Source organism: Gopherus evgoodei, unplaced genomic scaffold, assembly GCF_007399415.2.
Source record: "Gopherus evgoodei ecotype Sinaloan lineage unplaced genomic scaffold, rGopEvg1_v1.p scaffold_43_arrow_ctg1, whole genome shotgun sequence".
NCBI classification, from domain to species: domain Eukaryota; kingdom Metazoa; phylum Chordata; order Testudines; family Testudinidae; genus Gopherus; species Gopherus evgoodei.
In genome coordinates, this window is record NW_022060064.1 from 1,253,123 (window position 1) to 1,277,064 (window position 23,942).

Here is a 23,942-nt window from a genome sequence, read left to right on the forward strand (position 1 = left end):
TGGCCATGTCAACATACCTTTTCAGTGTAGACCAGCCTCTAGGTGGCTTTTTGACATGAAAGGAAATAGAGTAATCAGTCTTTTCCTTGATATTGATGGTCGACAATTGCAACTTTCCTACCTGCTGGACACATCCTATGACAGATCTCATGCCTTTCCTTTGCAAATTAGAGAAGTGGGAAAGTCAGTGACCTTTACAGGCTAAGTGGGTAAAATCTGATACAACGAGACTCCTTGAGTAATTTCCTTTTTAATAGAAATTGATTTTAAAGTAAGCAAAATAAGTTTTATTTGAAATACAAAAAATTAAAGTCGATACTGGGCCAATATTCTCTTATACACTCATTCTCACACACATTCTTCCACCCCAACCATTACAGTGAGGTTTTCTACCAGAACGCCTTAAATTACAGGGGGTAAATTAAATCAAATTAACTTTTCAAGCTTAGCCATCATTTGCTGTAAGACAACTTTCAGTTTTCCAAAATAATTCTAATTATCACACAATTAGTCTCTTACTCTTTAACCAATAACTTCACCTATAACTTCATTGTCATTAGTAACAAGAACATATTCAAAGATCACAAATTCTTATCATATCTGTTAGTTTTCTTTTAACGCCCATTGCCAACAACTGAACCTTGGTTCAAATTGTGGTTTGTCCCAACGTAGGTCCCAAACACTTCTGTAAGTTCATATATCTCAGGATCTTCTGCCATGTGTGTTGGTGGAAGGGGTCTCCTATGTGGGAATGTCTGCATCATGAGGAAAGATACTTCTCTTTTCACACTTTTTAATCTTTCGAAGTAGGAAGATGTAAAGAAGTAATATGATGCTCCCTGGTTCCGGATAGGAAGGGCATACTTGAATTACACAAGGGACAGTGGAGTTGATAGAAAGGACAAATGGGTCAACTTCAAAACAGGGGGAATGGCAAAAATGGGCCATTCATCCAGACAAGCTGAGGGATAATGGTGCTGCAAACAGTTAAAACAGCTTTAAAAGTTACTATGTGGGAAGCAGGAAAAGTATTAACATAAAAAAGTACGGATAGCCCTAGAGGTTTTTATAACGTTGATCTCCCTTGCAGATTCTCTGATGCCTAACATGGGCTGAATGCCAAGAGAAGGTTTTCCCACAATCACTGCATTCATAGGGCCTCTCCCCTGTGTGGATTCTCTGATGTTGAAAAAGGTCTGAAGTGCAAGTGAAACTTTTCCCACACTCACTGCATTTATAGGGCCTCTCTCCTGTGTGGACTGTCTGATGCCTAATAAGGTTCGAGCTGCGATTGAAGGTTTTCTGACATTCAGTGCATTCATACGGTCTCACACCGGTGTGGATGTTCTGATGTTCAGAAAGGGCTGATCTGTGAGTGAAGTTTTTTCCACACTCACTGCATTTATAAGGCCTCTCCCCTGTGTGGATTCTCTGATGCCTACTAAAGACTGAGATACGATTGAAGGTTTTCCCACACTCACGGCATTCATAGGGTCTCACACCGGTGTGGATTTTCTGATGCTCAGAAAGGGCTGAACTCCTCGGGAAGCTTTCCCCACACTCACAGCATTTATAGGGCCTCTCACCTGTGTGGATTCTCTGATGTTCAGAAAGGGCTGAGCTGGTAGTGAAGCTTTTCCCACACTCATTGCATTCATAGGGCCTCTCTCCGGTGTGGATTCTCTGATGCTGAAAAAGGTCTGAAGTGCAAGTGAAGCTTTTCCCACACTCACTGCATTTATAGGGCCTCTCTCCTGTGTGGATTCTCTGATGCCTAAGAAGGTGTGAACTGTGATTGAAGGTTTTCCCGCACTCACGGCATTCATAGGGCCGCTCCCCTGTGTGGATTCTCTGATGGGTAATAAGGTGAGAACTGTGATTGAAGGTTTTTCCACACTCACAGCATTTATATGGCCTCTCCCCTGTGTGGATTCTCTGATGAGTAATAAGATTTGAGATGCGATTGAAGGTTTTCCCACACTCACTGCATTCACAAGGTTTCTTACCTGTGTGGATTCTCTGATGCTTTATAAGGGCTGAGTAGTGACGTAAGTTTTTCCCACTCTCAGTGCATGTATTTTTTCTCTTTCCCCTGAGGATTTCCTGCTGTGTTGTGGTTTCCTTGAGGTCTTTCTGAGTTCCTTCACATGAAATTAATTTACCCACTTTCTCCCCTGGCTGGTTTCCCTGCTTTCTTTCTGGTCTGTGGTGAATCTCACAGAATTTTTCCTGCTCATGACTCCTGGACACATTCCTTTTCAATCTTTGCAATAATGCTCTGTGTTTATCCACTTGCTCGACATTTTCCGGCTGAGAATTCTGCTCCTCTTTGTCACCTACCATTGCATTACCTGCTGTGACAGAGACAGAAATCTCAAACAGGGATGGAAAGGGGAAGGCCAAATCAATACAAGTTCTAGAGAGAGGTCAAATAAAAATCAGGAACTGAACTCCCCCAAACTCTTCCCCAAAATGTAGCAGTAGAATTTTATGTATGTATTTTATATAAATTTAAAATGGAGGATAAAGCATAAGAATGTAGCATGTATTAAATGTATTGGTGTATGATCTGATCATATCCTGCCAAGTCACCCTTTTTGAATGGCAGAAAGGAATGGCCTTATGGGCCAGTGGGTAGAGATACATCAGCCAGAATCTGTGTCTGGACTGATATCAAAGCAGTAACAGACCTTTGAGGGTCACCAATTTGTTGTGGGTTTAGCATTTTAAAATAAGGAAAAGAATGCCATGATTGTTTTCTTTTGCATTGCAATTTGATATTCTTGTTGAAAATATTGTGCGTAAATTAATTCTGTTTTGTGTGTGAACGAGGAATGTACGTGTTAAGAGATAAGTGTGAAGGTCACCGCTGAACCAGATGTATGAGGGAGGAACTGGAGACAGAAGTAAGGGCACCAGGAGACTGCAACAAGCCCCTATTGAAATGTCAGAGGAGGGCAGATTGATGACTCTAAAGATGAGAAAGGCACCTATTAATGGGAACTAGACAGCTCTGATCAAAACCAACATGGGTAACTACCTGAGGAACTTGATGAAAGAAAGAGATAAAGGATGAGAAGGAAGGACAATTTAAGAAAACAAGCACTCGTCAACCAACAATTGATTACAGCATGACGGTGCAAAACTCATTGGTCCCAATGAAGGAAAATCAGGGTGCCTTGCCATGAAACTTTGAGTTTGTCCTGCCAAGACATCTCCAGAGCATCACATCGTGACCGATAGAACCTGGCTCCTCCTACGTGTGATCAACCTAGCTGGCCACAAGATTGATCCATACTCTGGACTGGTAACTATAACATCGACTGGCAGGACAGTGTATGTGTGTGGTGTGATTGACTGCATATGCTAATTGTTGTATCTTCAATAAATGCAGTGTATTGCCTTTTCCACTGAAAAAGATCCCTTGTGCTTCTTATAAACATAACACAAGTAGGAGAGAGGAGGGGATCAATTTGGTCTTCACATCCCATCCAAATTTGCAGGGGGAAGGGAGGAAGCTACTGCCTGGTATCTGCTAGGATCTACAGGAAGCCATGAGCTATATTTACCCTGAGGATGCGACCCCTGCTACGGACAATAATAAACTGAGAGACTTCCCAAGGGCTTTGTAGGGCATCCCAGATGTTTCCTTCAGGCACTTACAGATTCTGAGTTGGTTTAACGTTTCCTCACCTGTGCGGGGAGCTCTCAGGATCTCTCTTTCCTCTGAACCCTGGAGGTCTGGGACCCATGGCTCTTCCCTTTGTTCGACCTGGAAGATCACATCAGGTTGGGAAACTAGAAACCCTGCTCATATGAGAGAAAACAAAGGAGTTCAGTTGATTTCATAAGACTTTGTCATAAAAAAACATTCTATTAATTTAACTTCAGTGCTTAGTGTGACCTGGTGGGCCAGGGGCAGTTCTCACTGAAAATACCAAGGTCAGGGCAGGCTGAAATAGGGAGAGCAGATGCTCCTATAACTGGTGGTTAACACTGAAGTTAAACTCACCAACCAGTCACAAACTGTGCTTCTGATCCCCCACACTGGTGATCAAGAAGCTGAAAAAAGAAATCACACAGCCCCCTTCATTGCATTCCAGTTCTCTGATTCCCAATAAGCACTTAGGTCCAGGACAGAGAGAGGTTATTTAAAAACTCTGCTCACATAGACAGTGTTCTTCTGACCCCAAAGGGTCAGCCACGATACCAGGTCAATATAGGTTTGGATCTTACCAAAAATACCAGTTGCCAGCCAATCCTTTAGCATCTAAATTAAAGGTTTATTATAAGAGAAAAGAAAGAAGGGAGTTGTTAAATGGGAAAGCAGTCAGATACATTCAGAAATCTATATATCAGATTCTTAGCAGTATTGGTGAGTTGCTGGCTTGAACGTCCGTCTGGAACACATCCACAGCTTGTATGGGTCATTCAGTTCTTTGTTTAAGGCTTCAGTTTGTAGAGAAGTTGCTCCAGAGGTAGGAAGAGGGATTGAAGACAAAATGCAGATGATGCCGCTGCCCTTTACATTCCTTTTGCCATGTGGCTCATACTTGCTGTGTCCCAAACAGAAGCACATGGCATGGAAAAGCCTTGGATTTCTCAGTACAGAGGTATACCCCTGTATGTCTTGCTGTCTCAACAGCAGGGGCGGCTCTAGCTTTTTTGTCGCCCCAAGCACAGCAGTCAGGTAGCCTTTGGTGGCTTGCCTGCGGGAGGTCCGCTGGTCCCGTGGCTTCTGCGTACCCACTGGCAAATTGCCACCGAATCCGTGGGACCGGCAGACCTCCTGCAGCCGCACCGCCTAAGGCTGCCTGACTGCCACCCTCGCAGGGACCAGCAGAGCGCCCCCTGTGGCATGCCACCCCAGGCATGCACTTGGAGTGCTGGTGCCTGGAGCCACCACTGCTCAACACATGTATCCCCTTAGTCCCTTCCACGGGTTCATTATATAGCTGATGAACCTGGATGGACATTGAACATGCTAGACAGTGCTGATACCAATATGTCTGGGGGTGTCACCCAGAAACTCTGCATAAGTCTGGAAATACAGATATACCCTACATATCTATAACTCACAATGCAAAGGTGATACAAACAAAGGAACAAAATTATCATACCTGGAAAATCATAACATTTTCACTGACACGTGGCATGGCATATCTAGCATGATTCATTGCAATTTTATCATATTGATATTAATAATAAAATAATAATAAGTGTCTCTCAATTCCATACAGTGTCATGCTTAGTAAACCAGTGAATTCCCAGGACCAGCTCCCTGGGTCCTTGAAGATGCCAAACACTGTGCTTATGAGGGATTGAAATACCCACATATCTTCTGGGAAAACACACAGAAAGACACTGTGTCAGTCTGTTCCCCTATGTTCATTCTTGTAGAAAATGATGATCAATGTTGTACCTAGTCTGGCTTGTGAGGTATTATTTGAAATTACATAATCTACTGAATATTATTCTTCTGTTAAAATGTGTATCAACACTGTATGTAAACTTATGAGATTTTACTGTATGATATTACTGAAAGTTACAGTTACAGGAACACCCACAGAATTGTTCCTCAGAGACAGCAAGGCAAACAGCCAGTCAAATGGCCTTTCACTGGCAGGGGGAAGGTGTGAAGAAGACATTTACAGTCATTCACATGGACCTCTTGAAGCTTGTATCTCCAACAGACAGCCTGTCACCGTGACTCAGCTGAGAACAGAAGTTGTTTCTAGTACAAAGGACTGAATTATAAAAAGGGGTGACAAAAATGCTTGAGACTCTGTCTCTTTCCCCTTTCCCTCTGCTCATGACAATTCCTGAAGAATGGAACTTGAGCGGCAGGGATGGATTAGGAGAATCCTGGCTAAAGGAAAGCCAGCCTGTCCCAGCACATGATGAGAGAAACATTTACTTCTAATCCATTTTAGCTTATTAATTTAGACACTAGTTGTGTTTTACCTTGCATTTCTTTTGTAAAGAATTCTGACTTTTATGCCTCATTACCCATAGTCACTTAAAATGTTTTTTTCCGTAGTTAATAATTTTGTTTTATTGCTTCATCTAACCAGTGTGTTTGGAAGAAAGTGTCTTGGAAACACCATTTGGGATAACAAGGCCAGCATATGTCATTCTCCACTGATGAAATGACAGACTTCATATGAGCTTGCGTTGTTCAGTAGTGTGCTGGACAAGGAAAGATGCACATTTCTGGGGGAAAGTCTGGGAGCAGAGAATTTTCTGGGGTTCTCCAGTGGGGTACTGTGATTTGTGAGTCATTGACTAGCAGCACTCAAAACTGTGTCGCTGGGAGTGAGTCACATGCTGGAGACTGTGTGCTAACTGCCCAGGAGTGACCGTTCTCACAGTAAAACAGTGGAAAAGGCACCCCAGCTTGGAGAACTGAAGGGACACAGCTGTTCAACAGTCCAGATTGTACTGTGGGTAATGTCACAGACATTCATTATGACAGAGCCTCTTACATGTCCCAGACACTGAAGACTCCAGACAGAGAGGAAGTGTCCCTGGCACTGCTTCTTGCTGACAGAGAGGTCCAGAGACAGTGAGAGAGTCCTGGGGAAGCTGGGAACAGGAAGCATGGGCTGGTGGGGTTCAGTGTAGAAAGGGAACAGGAAGGGCAGGGATATCACTGAATGCAGGATCTCAGCAGTGCTAGATGTCAGGATAGCACATAGTGCAGCCCATTGGAAAACTTAATCCCGAGCACACATATAAAATGATGGGGTCTAAATTAGCTGTTTCCACTGAAGACAGCAATCTTGGAGTCATTTTGGATAGTTCTCAGAAAACATCCACTCAAGGTGCAGCGGCAGGCAAAAAGGGAACACAATGCTGGGAATCATTAAGAAAGGAATATATAATATAATATTGCCTCTATACAAATCCATAAAATATCATATTATCTCTATATAAATCCATGGTACGCCCACATCTCAAATACTGCATGCAGATGTGGTCGCCCCATCTCAAAAAAGATGTATTGGATTTGGAAAAAGTTGAGAAAAGGGCAAAAAAATAAAAAAAGATTAGGGGTATGGAACAGCTTCTCTATGAGGTTAGGGCAGGCTGAAAAAGGGAGAGCAGATGCTCCTAAAACTGTGCTTTTGATCCCCCTCACTGGTGATCAAGAAGCTGAAAAAAGAAATCACACAGCCCTCTTTATTGCATTCCAGTTCTCTGACTCCCAGTCAGCATCTAGGTCCAGGACAGTGAGAGGTTGTTTAAAAACTCTGCTCACATAAACAGTGTTCTTCTGACCCCAAAGGGTCAGCCACATTACCAGGTCAGTATAGGTTTGGCCATGCTGCTAGCCAATCCATTAGCATCTAAACTAAAGGTTTATTATAAAAAAAAAAAAGATAGAAGGGAGTTGTTAAATGGGAAAGCAGTCAGATACATTCCGAAATCTATATATCAGGTTCTTTGCAGTATTGGTGAGTTGCTGGCTTGGAAGTCCATCTGGACCACATGCACAGTTTGTATGGGTCATTCAGTCCTTTAGTCAAGGCTTCAGTTTGCAGAGAAGTTGCTCCGGGGGTAGGAAGAGGGATTGAAGACAAAATGGAGATGATGCAGGTGCCCTTTATATTCCTTTTGCCATGTAGCTTGTACTTCCTGTGTCCCAAACACAAGATCCACAGCACATTGCATGGAAAAGCCTTGGAGGTCTCATTTCACAGGCATATCCCCGCATGCCTTGCTGACTCAATAGGTGTATCCCCTTGGTCCTTTCCATGGGTTCACTGTACAGCTGATGAACCTGGACGGGCCATTAAACAGGCTGGGCAGCACTGATGCCAATATGTCTGGGAGTGTCACCCAGAAACACTGCACAAGTCTGGAAATACAGAGATACCCTACATATCTGTAACTCACAATACAAAGGTGATACAAACACAGAAACAAAATCATCATACCTGGAAAATCATAACATTTTCACTGACACCTTTCATGCCATATCTAACACGATTCATTGCAATTTTTTCATATTGGTATTAATAATAAAATAATAATAATATAAAGTGTCTCACAATTCCATACAGTGTCACACTTAGTAAACCAGTGAATTCACAGGGCCAGCTCCCCAGGTCACTGAAGATGCCAAACACTCTCATGATGAGGGATTGACATACCCACATATCTGCTGGGAACACACACACAGACACTGTGTCAGTCTGTACCCCTATGTTCACTCTTCTAAAAAATTATGACCAATTTTGTACATGGTATAGCTTGTGAGGTATCATTTGAAAACACAATCTACTGAATATTATCCTCCTATTGCTGTATGTAAAGTTATGGAATTTTACTGTATGATATTACTGAAAAAGTTACAATTCTGGGGAACACCCGCAGATCAGGTCCTCAGAGATATCAAGGCAAACAGCTGGTCAGCCATTCTCCGGCAGGGGGTGGGTGTGAAGAAGACATCTACATTCCATCACAGGGACTACTTGAAGCTCATATCTTCAACAGACCGCCTGTCACTATGACTCAACTGAGAACTGAAGCGGTTTCTAGTACAAAGGACTAAATTATAAAAAGAGGTGAGGAAAATGCTTGAGACTCTCTCTGCCCTTTTCCTATGCTCACAACAATTCCTGAAGAAGCTTGGGGAACTGAGGGAAAACAGCTGTTTAACCACAGTACAATCTGGACTGTTAAAGTTACAGACACTCAATTTCAATGAGTCTCCTAAAACACAGAGAAAGTAAATCCATGTCTTAGAAATCAAAGACTCCAGACAGAGGGCAAGTCTCCCTGGCTCTGCTTCTTGCTGACAGAGAGGTCCAGAGACAGTGAGAGAGACCTGTGGAAGCTGGGCACAGTAAGCATAAGCTGGTGGGGTTCAGGGGAGAAAGGGAACAGGAAGGGCAGGGATATCACTGAATGCAGGATCTCAGCAGTGCCAGATGTCAGGATAGCACATATTGCCGTACCTTGAAAAACATAATCCCAACTATACATATCAAACATGATGGGGTCTAAATTACCTGTTTCTACTCAAGAGTGGGATCTTGGAGTCATTGTGGATAGTTCTCTGAAAACATCCACTCAAGGTGCAGAGGCAGTCAAAAAAAAACCCAGAATGCTGGGAATAATTAAGTAAGGGATAGATAATAAGACAGAAAATATCATATTGCCTTTATATGAATCTGTGGTGCAAGCACATCTTGGAATACTGCGTGCAGATGTGCTCACCTCATGTCATAAAAGGTATATTGGAATTGGAAGAGGTTCAGAAAAGGGGAAAAAAATCATTAGGGGTATGGAAATCCCTGGGTGTGGAGAACACCGGGAAATTGGAAGCTATAATTCAGAAGCAAGAGACTCTAATTATTCCGGAAAAGCAGAGTGTGGAAAATAAGAATCAGGTCATGTGACTTCAGGAATGAGGGACACAAAAATCCAAGGAGCCTGCAGAGAAGAGAGATTGTGGCTACTATACATGGTGATAGGGGAGCAAGACTCTCAATGTGTCAGGAAGTGTCACTACCAACCTAGGCCATTTTCACATGCTGGGGTGCAACCCAGCTCAGGGAGGAGTTGTCTCATCTGTAATCCTCGGTGAGATTCTAGGTTTTGCTGCTGGAGCTCCCCTGTCTGGATACTCCCAGCCAGCATTCAAGGACGCATCGAGTGTCTGTATGATAAGCAACCCTGGACCGGCAGCTCTGACTCCAGCAGCCTGCTTGTTACACCCCAAGCACATTCTAGTCTGGGTGGAGTAGACTCAGTGTTTGAAAGAAGGTCTGGGGTGGGAAGCTTCTGTTGATTATGCTGGACGTAAGCCCCAGTTTTACTTGAGCAAACAGGAGATATTTGACACTGTGTGATACTGCTCCTGTGCTCTGTTCCCAAAGTGTTCTGCAGCAGGGGAGGGTCTCTGTTAGTGTGTGTGTGTCACTGGCATATTGGGGTGATGCTGAAACAGGACAGAACAGAGATAGCATTGTGGAGCTGGTGTGAAGGGGGGAGGGATAGCTCAGTGGTTTGAGCACGGACCTGCTAAAGCCAGGGTTGTGAGCTGAATCCTTGAGGGGGCCATTTAGGGATCTGGGGCAAAAATCTGTCTGCTTTGAGCAGGGGGTTGGACTAGATGACCTGCTGAGGTCCCTTTCAGCCCTGATATTCTATGAACCTTATCTCTTCATTTCCCCTTCCAAGAACCAAGGGGACAGGGATCCTTACCCAGCAAGGTCACATTCTCATAGTTCTCCTGCATGACGTCTCAGTAGAGAGCTCTCTGAGTGGGGTCCAGAAGAGCCCCCTCTTCCCTGGTGAAATACACAGCCACCTCCTCGAAGGTCACCAGCCCCTGAAAGAGCAAGAGTCCAACACTCAGTACCTGATGCCCCACTCACAGCCCCATTATTTGTGGGGGAGAGGAGCCAATCATACAAAAGCTCTAGGTGGCTCGCAGTCAACAGAGTCCCACCACCACCACCCCACTCAGAGTATCCAGGAAACAACAGGATGAGGAGACAAAGAGAGAGCCCATTGTCTCTCCCAGCAGATCCATCAGCTACCTACTAGCCACCGACCAATACAGGAGATGGAGCCCCTAGCAGAGTCCAAGGAGAGCTGCCTGGTAGGAAGCCCAATACCCTCCTCATTTTGAGGAGCAGGATATGAAGGGAGGGGAATCTCCCCTAAGCCTGACTGATGGGTGCCCTCTTTCATATCTCACACCAGCTGCTAGTTAGTTGGGTCAGGCTCCAGCAGTGGAAGTCTGGTCAGTTTTTCTAGCTCCGTGTAGGTGATTGTTTTCTGTTCAACAACTTAGAGCATTTCCACCTCCGAACCTCATGGGTCTGGTCCTAGAATCTAGGCTGCTTATTAAACAATTCCCAGCAGGTTTGCCACAACCTGTCCTCCTCACTTTCTCCACCCTGTGCATTTCCTGCCCCGCTCCAACCTCCAAACCAGACTGTGCAAACCTTCCCATCTCCGGTGTATTCGCTGTCCTTCCCCTACTGCAGAAACCCACCAGCAACCCTCCAATAATCCCTACATGAACTGGCTCCACTGCAGCCATTTCTCTCCCCTGTCCCATGGAAGGATGAGATGAGTTGGAGTGAAACGTGGGCATCATTCTGCCGCCTGTTTGGGTGAGGACGACAGTTATGGAGGTTTCAAAACAGGCTTTAGTTAAATTCACATCATGCTTCCCCGAGGCCCTGGAGTAACCAGACAGCAAGTGTGAAAAATCAGGACAGAGAGTGGTGGGTAATAGGAGCCTATATAAGAAAAAACTGCAAATATCAGGGCTGTTCCTATAAAATTGGGACATCTGGTCACCCTACTTTCCCTACAGACAGACATCCTAGATTCTGCCATGCTGAGAAAATGCTCAATCTCTTTATTACAGTGCAGACCTGGCCCCTCCTGCCAGGCTAATCCCACAGACACGTTTTTAACTTCCCTTCTGCCTCCCCACATCGTGTAACTAAGTCTCTGAACACAAGGCTGGAAACAAGCAGAACCAAAGGAGTCACTTTTGACCTCTCCCTCCAACACTGACTCCACATGGCAGCCACACCCCAGCACGAGGGATATGGAGTCAGGAACTGGGTTTTCCTCTCTCTGATCCTCATCTTGTCCACAGGGAAGTGACTCTACACAGGGTGCAGTAATACATCTGTCTGGGCAGATTAGAGATCTGGAAATCTCTCTCCAAACTCTTCTCTCCCACGGCACCTTTCAGTCTCTCTTTCTCCTTTTCCAGGTCCCCTCTCCCTGCCCACCTGGTAGGAAAGTCCCATTCCTGAGTTGTTTGCTCCCCATGGCTGGATTTGCTCCTGCAATTGCTAATGGGAGGAGAAATGGGGGGCGGGAGGGGCTGTTTGTGTAGAGTCATGTCAGACCCCAGCATTTTCCCTTGGTTTCTTTTAGTTACCTGGAGTCTCTGGCTCAGAAATTAGTATTAACAGGGCCTATGGGGCTAGTACTAGCTGGAGAAAGTCATCCCCTGGGCTGGGCAGAGAAGCAGCTTTAATTAAGGTCACATCCCAGCACAGAACCCCTCTGGGGGAGCAGCAGCTGCCAAGCCTGGTCTCCCAGGTCACAATGGAGGCTGCAGTGTCTGACCCAGGAAGCTGAACCCCAATATCCTGAGCAGAGAGGGACAGAGCATTTGAGCAGCTTCCCTCCTTTAGCTCTCTGGGGAGAGCAGCTAATGAGAGCCCCTCCTCATAGAGAGAATTGCTAATATCATTTGCACCATTGTTCATCTGGAGTCACTCCTTGTCTTTCCATACAGTGATTCTGGTCTCAATGAAACCAGATTTTAGAAAGAATTAGTCCACAATGCTGTGGAAGAGACCATTGTATGGCAGTGCTAACACCCTGTGATGTTATTGATATAATCTGGGCCCATATAGAACATGGTTGCAACGAAGGTCCTGTAGTGGCACCAAATCTTATGTAATAAGGTGTCTAAGACCAGGTTATGGGTTGCTGGTTATGATTATGCTGTCTATATGCATGTGTCATTTTTTAGTTGAAGTTATGAATATTGGCTCTATCCTGTCTGTATTTCAAACTTGCGCTATGCTTCGGGAGGCATCCCAGACAAGTTGGTGTTAGCTCTGCCTAGTCTGCTTGATGGCCCATTAAGGACCATCAGCTATTCAACTGACCCACTGAGAGAAGGCAGATACACCTTGTAACTCAGCAAAGTATGCAGGGACTTGCCCATGTGACTCCAGATTCCATTCTGCTGTAATTTTCCACAGTAAGGACAAAGAGGTTCTTACATCTGGAAGAGAGACTATAAAAGGCTGATGCCTCATCTCCATCTGGTCTTCAGTCCTGCTTCTTACCTCTGGAGGGACTTTGCTACAGACTGAAGCTCTGCACAAAGGACTGAATGATACTCCAGAGATGTGATTTGAACCTGCAGTTTATTCCAACACTGCTACAAGCCTGAACTAAGAACTTTGCCATTACTGCATGTAATTGATTCCATTTAACCAATTCTAGCTCTCCTCTATGTCTTTTTCCTTCTACGAATAAACCTTTAGATTTTAGATTCTAAAGGATTGGTAACAGCGTGATTTGTGGATAAGATCTAATGTGTATATTGACCTGAGTCTGGTGCTTGATTCTTTGCGATCGAGAGAACCGTTTTCTTTTATTGGGGTATTGGTTTTCATAACCATTCATCCCCAGGACGAGTGGCACTGGTGGTGATACTGGGAGACTGGAGTGTCTAAGGGAATTGGTTGTGTGACTTATGGTTAGCCAGTTGGGTGAGACCGAAGTCCTCTTTGTCTGTCTGGTTTGGTTTGCCTTAGAGGTGGAAAAACCTCAGCCTTGGGCTGTGACTGCCCCGTTTTAAGCCATTTGTCCTGAATTGGCACTCTCAGTTGGGTCCCGCCAGAAGCCCATCGTCATACCCCCGTCCCACCTCCCTCAGTCCCCAGATCTAGGACAAGGACTTGGGGCACAAATTTTCTCAGTGGAACCAAAAGGTCCTTCAGTTTTCAAGAGAGGAGAAAAGCAAAATCTGTGTTTGGTAAGAGAATAGAAAGTTATCATGGTGACTGGGCCTGGCCGGGGAATGCCGGGTAGTGCTTGGAGTCAGGATTCTGTCATAAGCTGATCAGGAAAAAGGAGCGTGGTTAGTAGCAGCTCTCACAGCCCACACCCAGGATCCCGCAGACACCCCCCAGTATCACCCAGCCAGGGTCCCACTAGATATTCCCTGGGACCAAGCCCCCAGAGTCCCTGCCAGGGACCCCAGATGGTCCTCAGAGCCCCACCAGCCAGGGAACCCCCACCAGATCCCAAAGGGTTCCCTCCATCAAGAGCCCCCTAGGGACCCCCCCACTGGGAACTCAGTCCCTCACTGCCTGCCTTTCAGCAGGATCTGCCCTGCTGTTCGCCTGAGACCCCCTAATGCTTTACAGTGGGACCCCTCACCCTGTCTGCTTGGCATCTTTGACCTAGTGCCAGGGATTTCCACTCCCCCCCCCAACTCTGTGCACTGGGCATGGCAACAATCCCAGGAACCAGCAAGGGAAGCCCAGACAGAGCCCCTGGCACCCTCTAACCCCCTGCCCCACACCCATGAGATGCCCATCCCCACTGTTCTGCAGTCAAGAGGCCCCCAGTGACACCCACCTCCAGGACCCATAGCCTTAGTGCTGGGCACATCAGAACCACCCCCTGAAGCCTCAAACCTCCACAAACCACCAACCTGATTAGGGTACCTCCTGCCCAGCCACCCAAACACCTCCCACTACCACAGTGCCCCTTCAGCTCCAGCTGCAATCTCCCCAAACAGACATACATGTCCCCCCGCTACAGTGTTACCTCATAGTGTCTGATAAATGAATATAAAGTTATCACCGCTCCTGCTAGCCAGACGCATAGGCAGAGGAAGCCCTTGGGGATGCTTTTTGAACAGGAGAATGGAAGGCCTGGAGGTCCAAAATAGGTAAGAAATTTCCATGCCCTGTTACTAGCAAATAATTGCCACCATGGATCCACTCCAGAGGTGGCTACAGCTCAGCACTGCGGGAAGCAACCCCTCACAAAGACCATTTGTCATGAGGTTTGGGAAACTTCTGGACCCACACTGCACTCAGAGTGACCTCCTCATCCTGTGCCAGCTGGAGAAAAGAAAAGGCTCCAGCCAACTCTGTTACCAGCTGGGAACCAGTGATCCCCAGGACAGGGATATACATTGGGGACATATCAGTTGGAAGCAACAGAGGAAGAGAAGGACCTTGGAGTATTGGTTGATCACAGGATGACTATGAGCCACCAATGTGATATGGCAGTTAAAAAAGCTAATGCAGTTTTAGGATGAATCAGGCGAGGTATTTCCAGCAAAAATAAGGAGGTGTTAGTACCGTTATATAAGGCACTGGTGAGACCTCATCTGGAATACTGTGTGCAGTTCTGGTCTCCCATGTTTAAGAAGGATGAATTCAAACTGGAGCAGGTTCAGAGACAGGCTACTAGGATGATCCGAGGAATGGAAAACCTGCCTTATGAAAGGAGACTCAAAGAGCTTGGCTTGTTTGGCCTTGCCAAAAGAAGGCTGAGGGGGGATATGCTTGCTCTTTATAAATATATCAGAGGGATTAATATTAGGGAGGGAGAGGAATTATTTAAGTTTAGTACCAATGTAGACAAGAACAAATGGGTATAAACTGGACACTAGGAAGTTTAGACTTGAAATTAGGCGAAAGTTTCTAACCATTAGAGGAGTGAAGTTCTGGAACAGCCTTCCAAGGGGAGTAGTGGGGGCAAAAGACATATCTGGCTTTAAGACTAAGCTTGATAAGTTTATGGAAGGGATGGTATGATGGGATAGCTTAATTTTGGCAACTGATCTTTGATTATCAGCAGGTAAGTATGCCCAGTGGTCTGTGATGGGATGTTGGATGGGATGGGATCTGAGTTACTGCAGAGAATTCTTTCCTGAGTGCTGGCTGGTGAGTCTTGCCCACATGCTCAGGGTTTAGCTGATCACCATATTTGGGGTTGGGAAGGAATTTTCCTCCGGGGCAGATTGGCAGAGGCCCTGGAGGTTTTTCACCTTCCTCTGCAGCATGGGGCACGGGTCACTTGCTGGTGGATTCTCTGCAGCTTGAGGTCTTCAAACCACAATTTGAAGACTTCAATAACTCAAACATAGGTTAGGGGTTTGTTATAGAAGTGGATGGGTACGGTTCTGTGGCCTGCTTTGTGCAGGAGGTCAGGCTAGATGATCATATTGGTCCCTTCTGACCCTAAAGTCTATGAGTGGCAGGCCTCTGGCTTTGATGTGTATTAAATATGGGCTTGTCTCTTTCATCAGCAAACCTTTTAACAGAGCTAAAGAATAGAACAAATGATTCTCAAAAGAGAGGGGAAAGATGATCACTGGGCAATTTAACCCCCTGCAACCTTCAGGATGGAGAACAACTCAGGGCAACAGGTTCCCTCCAAGGAAGGAGAAGTTGCTGAGATTTAGAAATATGGGGAACAGTCCAAAACCAGACAGAATTTTTAAAGTGACATTTTATAATGACATAGAAAGAGGCAAAACCTGAGTTTTGAGATCAATGTTCAGAAGTGAAAGAGAAATGATGCAAATTGGTGGGATTTTGGATCCATTTTGCAAATAATAGCGAGGAAAGTGAAAAATCACAGGGATTTTATATCAGTTGTTGATATGAGATAAAATCTGTGTGTCTTTAACATCAATATTTGATAAATGTATAGAGAGGAAATGGGCAACATTTGCAAACATTTTATATCCATGTTCAAAAATCTGAGAAAAGGTGGGGGCAGTCTTACTCAAAAGGATCTGGGGGTTACAGTGGATCACAAATTGAATCTGAGCCAGCCATGTGACTCAGTTGTAATGAAGGCTAATTCAGTACTGGAACAGGTTACCAAGGGAGGCTGTGGATTCATCATCATTGGAGGTTTTTAAGGAAAGGTTGGACAAACACCACTGTGTTGGGGAGCTGGACTAGATGATCTCTCATGGTTCATTCCAGCCCTACAGTTCTCTGATTGTATTCTGGGAAATGTTTGGTCATTTTATTACACCTCTGACCCGGCCCACCCCACTAGCACTAAAAGCCAAGACATTTTGAAACCCTCCAAGTAACAAAGTCTGAGAACCAAACATGAGACAAGAGCAGAACAACAGGAATGACTTGGGGGATTTCCCCTGACCTTGTACCCAGGGAACCACACTCCCACGTCCGGGGGCACAGGAAGAGTCAGGAATTGGCTTTTCCTCTCCCTGCACCTCACCTTGTTCACTGGAAAGGGAATCTGCCCAGGGATGCTGCAGTAAGAGTGTGGGGGCAGGTTAGCGATCTGGGAATCTCCCCCCAGTTATTTCTCCCACTGCCCCATCAATCTCTCTCTCCCTTTTCTCCCTGCGTTTCTGATTTCCTAGACCTCCCCCTCTGGCAGATAGGCAGCCATTCCTGGGTGTTCACTCTCCTACGGCTGGATCGGCTTCTGCAATTCCTAAGGGGAGGAGAGATATGGGGTGACGAGGGGCTATTTGTGCAGAGTCACTTTCATGCCCATCCCCAGCAAGTTCCCTGAGGTTTCTATCAATCACATGTAGTATCTGACTCAGATGTTGATGTGGGCAGAGCCCAGGGCTGGCCCATGGAACTAATTACAGCTGGAGACAGTCCTCACCTTGCCTGGGCACAGAGGAAGCTTCGCTCCAAGTCACTCCCAAGCCCAGACCCCACGGGGGGAGCAGCAGCTGCTCAATCTGGGCTCCCAGATCACAATTCAGGCAGCAGCGTCTGACCCAGGAAGCTCAACCCCAATATCTTGAGAAGAGAAAGAGACACAGTCAGACAGAGACTGAGAGCTTCCTCCCCATTTAGCAACAACTGAAACTCTCTCCCCAGAGGGACATATCCTGATTTTGTTTGCCCCCATGTTAATCTGGAGTCACTTCATGTTCTTCCTTGAAGTGTCTCTTGATTAAGAAGGGGGAGAAGGATTCACAGCAACAGTTTCCCCTCCAAAACCTGAAGTTCCTCCAGTTTTGAAAATGGGGACCCTAGCAAAGCCTGTTGTGATTTCATATCAGTAACTGATAAATGGATAGAAAGTTATCAGCAGACCCTGCCAGCCATTCACACAGGTTGGGGGAGCCCTGGATGATGCTTCTTTAACAGGAGAATGGATGGCATGGAGGAGACAAATTTTTTAATAAATTTTCATGCCTGGTGACTGGCAGATAATGGCCAATAGGGACCCACTCCGGACACGACTATATCTCAGCACTAGGCGAAGCAACCCCTCATGGAGACCATTTGTCACGGGGGTTTCGGATACTGCTGGTGAACATTGTGAGGGGCAAGTGAGGGGCTAATACAGTAGCAGGGAAATTCTCAGCCACTCTGGGTATAGCCTGGGCAGCAGGGAGCCAGGCACAGACTGAGCCCTCATCCTGTCCCCCTGAGGAAAGGAAAAGGGTCCAGGCAACTGTCCTGTGAGCAGCTGGGAGACACCTTTCCCCCAAACAGGAGGAGGTCTCTGGCTTTGATGTGTATTAAATATGGGGCAAGTCACTTTCATCAGCAAACATTTTAATGAAAATAAAGGGGGAAAGAAATGAGCCTCAAATGAGAGGAGAAAGTTGACCATTTAACTCCCTGCAACTGCCAGGATGGAGAATGACTAAGGCAAAAAATTCCCTCCAAAACAGGAGAACTTGCTGCTACTAAACATGGGAACGTCTTCAAACACAAGATGCTTTTTAAGACATTTGATAATTACATGGAAAAAGACAAAATCTGACAGCAGAAATCCATGTTAAGTCATTAAAGAGAAAAGGGAGAAATCTGGAGAATTTTTCGTCAATTTTCACAAACTAGAAAGGAAAGTAGGAAAATGTGAGGGATTTTATATCGATAGTCAATAGTACGTAAAGAGGTAAAATGAGAGTGAATTTCATATTGTTATTTGACAAATTGAGAGAAAACGGGAAACATCTGCAAAACTTGTCTAAATATATTCAAAAAAGTGAGAAAAGGTCAAAATCTGAGGATATGTTATGTTAATATTTTATTATTAGTGAGAGATGGAAAAAATCTCAGTGAATAATAAATTAGAAATAGATAACTAGAGAGAAAGGAGGGCAAAATTTTAGGATATTCTCCTGAAGAAGAGATGTGTGTGTAGCTCAGAGATTTGTTTCTCTCATCACCTGAAGTCGGTCCAATAAAAGATATTGCCTCACGCACCTTGTTTTTATAAATGCAAAGCAATGCACTTTGGAGAGAAAAACTGCAGCTACTTATACACTGGGAGGTAAATTAACTATCAGATGTAGCCCATAGATCCAGCTTTAGCATTTATTTTATGCAGTAGTAATGGGAGGAACCTACAGGCCTGTATCCTGTATGATATTGGCTTGAACAGTTAAGGCCTATGAACTCTGACACAGATAAATGACCTAACAGTCACCCCTAACTAAGGTTTGGAGAACAGGAAACAGAGTGTCTAAGGGGGAATTTTGTCCATAAAGACACCAGACAACCAGAAGAACATGAGCTAACACCAGCATTTTGATAGAACATCTGCAGATGTCTGACCACAGGAGTGCCATGGCAACGAATTGACACATTTGACCCCAAGATCATTAGATCATTAATACACTAACTTATAGGAGGACACCCCAACATTAATAGGGATCAGCAGAACATATTATCGGCTACACAAGAGAGAGATTTGCATGTTGCTGTAGATAGATCAATGAAAAGCTCCACTCAGCGCACAGCTTCCAGCAAAAAAGAGAACGTGTTCAGATTCATAAGGAATGGGATGGAGAATAACACCAAATGTTTGTATATAAATCAAGGGGGCAGCCTCTAATATCCTGGGACCACCATGGCTACTACAGCTCTGCACACAGGATATTTTAGATCTCTCTCTCAGAATTGGGGAAGAAAGTCTAAAAAGAAATATTTGATAATGAGAGAAAACCACCCAGATCTGAAGATCTGTCCAGTAGTTGGACAGTTTGATGGGATTGTATATGGAAGTTCCATAAACAGACAGTAATAATTCCCACTCCCCCTTCACATAGGCAGCAGGGAACCCTTTGAGGAGGTGTTTTAAGAGGGTATGTGAGGGGAGTACGGAGCAGGAAAACTCCCCGGCAGTGGGGAGGAGGCAGAAGCAGGAGCGGGCGGATGACTGGCAGCTGGGGGGAGCTGCACTGGGCAGTTGGGGGCAGCAGTAGCCAGGACTGTGTAACCTTTGGCTGGACAGTCTTCAGTGGGGACTTTTTCCTCCTGTCCCCTTCTTTGCCTTTGTTGCTGGCAGAGAATGGCCACCGCATCCCACCCCAGAGGCAGCTGTGTCTCGGGGCTCTGCAAGCTACATCCATTAAGCCCCTTCTCATTTGGGGAAAGATTCAGGACAATTTCCCAAAGAAAGAAGAAAAAATTGCCGCAGGTCAAACAGGTGTGAAAATATCCCAAACCTGCTACTGTTAAATGAACACTGGAGAATTAGAGAGAAAATGGGACAAAATCTGAAAAGGAGAAAGTGTCAATCACTGCTCCATCAACGGGACCTTTCATGGAGCCAATGCGGCTTTTACACCTGAGGCCTGGTCCACACTACACAGTTAAATCGATTTAAACAGCGTTAAATCGATTTAACTCTGTACCCGTCCACACTACAAGGCACTTTAAATTGATTTTAAGGGCTCTTAAAATCGATTTCTGTACTCCTCCCCAATGAGAGGAGTAACCCTAAAATCGATATTACTATATCGATTTAGGGTTAGTGTGGACGGAAATCGAAGTTATTGGTCTCATTCCTTTAATGTAGCTACCCAGAGTGCACCGCTCCGGAAATCGATGGTAGCCTAGGACCATGGACGCACACCACCGAATTAATGTGTCCTAGTGTGGACGCATAAAATCGATTTTATAATATCGGTTTAATAAAACCGGTTTTAGTAATTTCGATTTTTATGCTGTAGTGTAGACGTAGCCTGAGAGGAGACTTCATGGGACCATGGCAGGAAGTGGAGACCCAGTGACTGGAGGCTGATGGAGGGGAGCAAAGCCCAAGCAGCCGCCCAGGGTGAAGGGTTGGAGGCTGGGAGGGCAGGTGGGCCTGGGTTCCCCACATCAATGGTTCTCAATTGGGGGGACACGTACACCTGGGGGGGAGGACCAGGGGGTCCATCAACTATTCCAGATGTGGCCCTAGTTTTACCACAGGCCACAGAAAAAGCACCAGCCAGGTCAGTACACAACGAACCCCCAGCTAGTGACTGGCACACAGGGGCTCGGCGCGCCGGGCGCGGGCAGGGACCGGGACACAGGGGGAGGAGAGGAGAGTCGGTGTGCCAGGGACCGGGGGAAGCGGGGGGGGGCTCGGCGCGCCAGGGACCGGGGCACCGGGGGTGGAGAGGAGAGTCGGTGTGCCAGGGACCGGGGGGAGCGGGGGGGGGCTCGGCGCGCCAGGGACCGGGGCACCGGGGGTGGAGAGGAGAGTTGGTGTGCCAGGGACCGGGGGGAGCGGGGGGGGGGCTCGGCGCGCCAGGGACCGGGGCACCGGGGGTGGAGAGGAGAGTTGGTGTGCCAGGGACCGGGAGAAGCGGGGGGGGGCTCGGCGCGCCAGGGACCGGGGCACCGGAGGTGGAGAGGAGAGTCGGTGTGCCAGGGACCGGGGGGAGCGGGGGGGGGCTCGGCGCGCCAGGGACCGGGGCACCGGGGGTGGAGAGGAGAGTCAGTGTGCCAGGGACCGGGGGGAGCGGGGGGGGGGCTCGGCGCGCCAGGGACCGGGGCACCGGGGGTGGAGAGGAGAGTTGGTGTGCCAGGGACCGGGAGGAGCGGGGGGGGGGGGGCTCGGCGCGCCAGGGACCGGGGCACCCGGGGTGGAGAGGAGAGTCGGTGTGCCAGGGACCGGGGGGAGCGGGGGGGGGGCTCGGCGCGCCAGGGACCGGGGCACCCGGGGTGGAGAGGAGAGTCGGTGTGCCAGGGACCGGGGGGAGCGGGGGGGGGGCTCGGCGCGCCAGGGACCGGGGCACCGGGGGTGGAGAGGAGAGTCGGTGTGCCAGGGACCGGGGGGAGCGGGGGGGGGCTCGGCGCGCCAGGGACCGGGGCACCGGGGGTGGAGAGGAGAGTCGGTGTGCCAGGGACCGGGGGGAGCGGGGGGGGGCTCGGCGCGCCAGGGACCGGGGCACCGGGGGTGGAGAGGAGAGTCGGTGTGCCAGGGACCGGGAGGAGCGGGGGGGGGGGCTCGGCGCGCCAGGGACCGGGGCACCGGGGGGAGGAGAGGAGAGTTGGTGTGCCAGGGACCGGGAGGAGCGGGGGGGGGGGGCTCGGCGCGCCAGGGACCGGGGCACCGGGGGAGGAGAGGAGAGTCGGTGTGCCAGGGACCGGGGGGAGCGGGGGGGGGCTCGGCGCGCCAGGGACCGGGGCACCCGGGGTGGAGAGGAGAGTCGGTGTGCCAGGGACCGGGGGGAGCGGGGGGGGGCTCGGCGCGCCAGGGACCGGGGCACCGGGGGTGGAGAGGAGAGTCGGTGTGCCAGGGACCGGGAGGAGCGGGGGGGGGGGCTCGGCGCGCCAGGGACCGGGGCACCGGGGGGAGGAGAGGAGAGTTGGTGTGCCAGGGACCGGGAGGAGCGGGGGGGGGGGGCTCGGCGCGCCAGGGACCGGGGCACCGGGGGAGGAGAGGAGAGTCAGTGTGCCAGGGACCGGGAGGAGCGGGGGGGGGGGCTCGGCGCGCCAGGGACCGGGGCACGGGAGGAGCGGGGGGGGGGGGCTCGGCGCGCCAGGGACCGGGGCACCGGGGGGGGGGCGCCGGGCGCGGAGGTCAGCGCGCTGGGGCGGCCGGGGAACAGTGCAGGGGGGGGAGGCGCTCTGGGGCGGGCAGGGACTGGGGCCCCGGGGGGGGGGCTCGGCGCGCCAGGGACCGGGGGGTGGGGGGAAGAGTCGCCGCGGCCGGGGGGGGGGAGCTCTGGGCCGGGCGCGGACCGGGGGCACCGGGGGGGGGTGAGTCGGCGCGGCGGGGCGGGCGGGGAGCGGCGCACACGGTGGGGGGGGGCTCTGGGCCGGGCGCGGGCGGGGAGCGGCACTAGGGGCTCCGGGCGCGCCCCGCTCACCCCCCGGGGTTCAGGGTCTCGGGCTCCGGTGCGACGGGGACACTCACCAGCCGGGCCAGAGAGCCCGGAGCTCAGGCTGCCCCCGCAGCGCAGCGGCCCGGCCCGGCCCCGAGAAGCCGGAAGGCTCCGGGAGCTCCAGTCGGGGCCGCCGCTCCTGGGGCGGGCGGGGATGTGAGAGGCGCAGGCTGGGGGAGGGGAAAGGGGATCAGGGTGACCCCGCACTCCCCTGGGCTGGAGAGGGCGGAAGTACCCCCGGGGCAAGCTGGGAGATGTAGTTCCTGACTCTCCCCGGAGCGGAAGTGACGTCGGCGGCGGAGGCGCACTGCAAAGGACCGTTGGTCGCTCCGGATCTGCCTGGCTCGCGCGGGGCCGTTGGAGCCTCTCCCGGGGCCGGAGAAGGGTTTGTGCCGTGGGGGCTCTGGGCATGCGCAGATCGGGGAGGAGGAGAGTCCCGCATTAACCTCCTCGTGGGGCCGGGCGGGGGCTGGGAAAGGGGCGGGGGGGAAATGTCTGTGCAGCCCGGACATGGCCGGGGGGGGAGAGCAGGTGACCCCCGAGGAGCGGGGGGAGAAAGGGGGGGGCTGAGATCCCCTCGGATTTACCGCTGCCCCCCCCGTGGGGACCCCCCTCCTCTCCCGTCCTGCCCCCTTTCTCCCTAGAGAGCAACGAGCAGCACCCAGGGTGACCCCCCCTCCCCCAACCCCTGAGAAGTTCCCTGTTCCCCTCCCCCCATTGTGCCCCATTTTCTCTCCCCTTCGCCAATGGCCAGTTCAGATCTCAGGTTTGGGGTGTTTCCCCCATTTTCACCTGCAGGGATTTGTCCTTGTGTGGGTGGGAAATGGTTCCCCCGAGTGATTTCTGAACTGGGCAGAGGCTGGGGGGGCCCTGAGACAGGGACACCTCTGGGCTGGGCTGGGGGGGCCACTCTGCTGGCAACAGGGCGTGGGAAGGGCCAGGAAGGGGAGGTAGGAGCAAGTGTCCCCCATGGGGATGGGCCCAGCCCCAGGCTGCTACCAGTAGCACATTCCTAGGTGGAGTCGTTTTAATACACTACACCAGGTGGGGGCTTTCTGGGGCTCTGCCCTCACCAGCCCCTGGGCTGGAGCCCCCCCGGTGAGTAAGAGACCTGGAGTCGGGGTGCTAGCACTAGACAGGAGAGTGACTCCGCTCAGATCTTGGTGGTTTTCTCTCATCTTATCAAATACATAGTTTGTGACACGTTTTCTCTGTAAATCTCAAAGATTCATATAAAATAACCTAAACATTTGCCCCACTTCTCTCTAGTTGTCTGTTTCTAATTGAA

General features: G+C 49.2%; 2 protein-coding genes across 2 annotated transcripts in view; one reads left to right on the forward strand and one right to left on the reverse strand.

The window, feature by feature from the left end:
• LOC115642642 (zinc finger protein 436-like) overlaps positions 1 to 23,942 on the forward strand; it is a 936,374-nt gene that overhangs the window by 146,529 nt on the left and 765,903 nt on the right. The window lies entirely within an intron of this gene.
• On the reverse strand, positions 232 to 23,116 carry LOC115642607 (zinc finger protein 883-like). The gene is made up of 4 exons (XM_030546247.1): positions 22,687 to 23,116; positions 3,694 to 3,807; positions 1,691 to 2,351; positions 232 to 1,621 (listed from the first exon to the last, which is right to left on the reverse strand). Exons 1-4 carry the CDS (start codon positions 23,063 to 23,065, stop codon positions 1,057 to 1,059), a joined length of 1,719 nt encoding a protein of 572 aa, XP_030402107.1. The 5' UTR covers positions 23,066 to 23,116; the 3' UTR covers positions 232 to 1,056.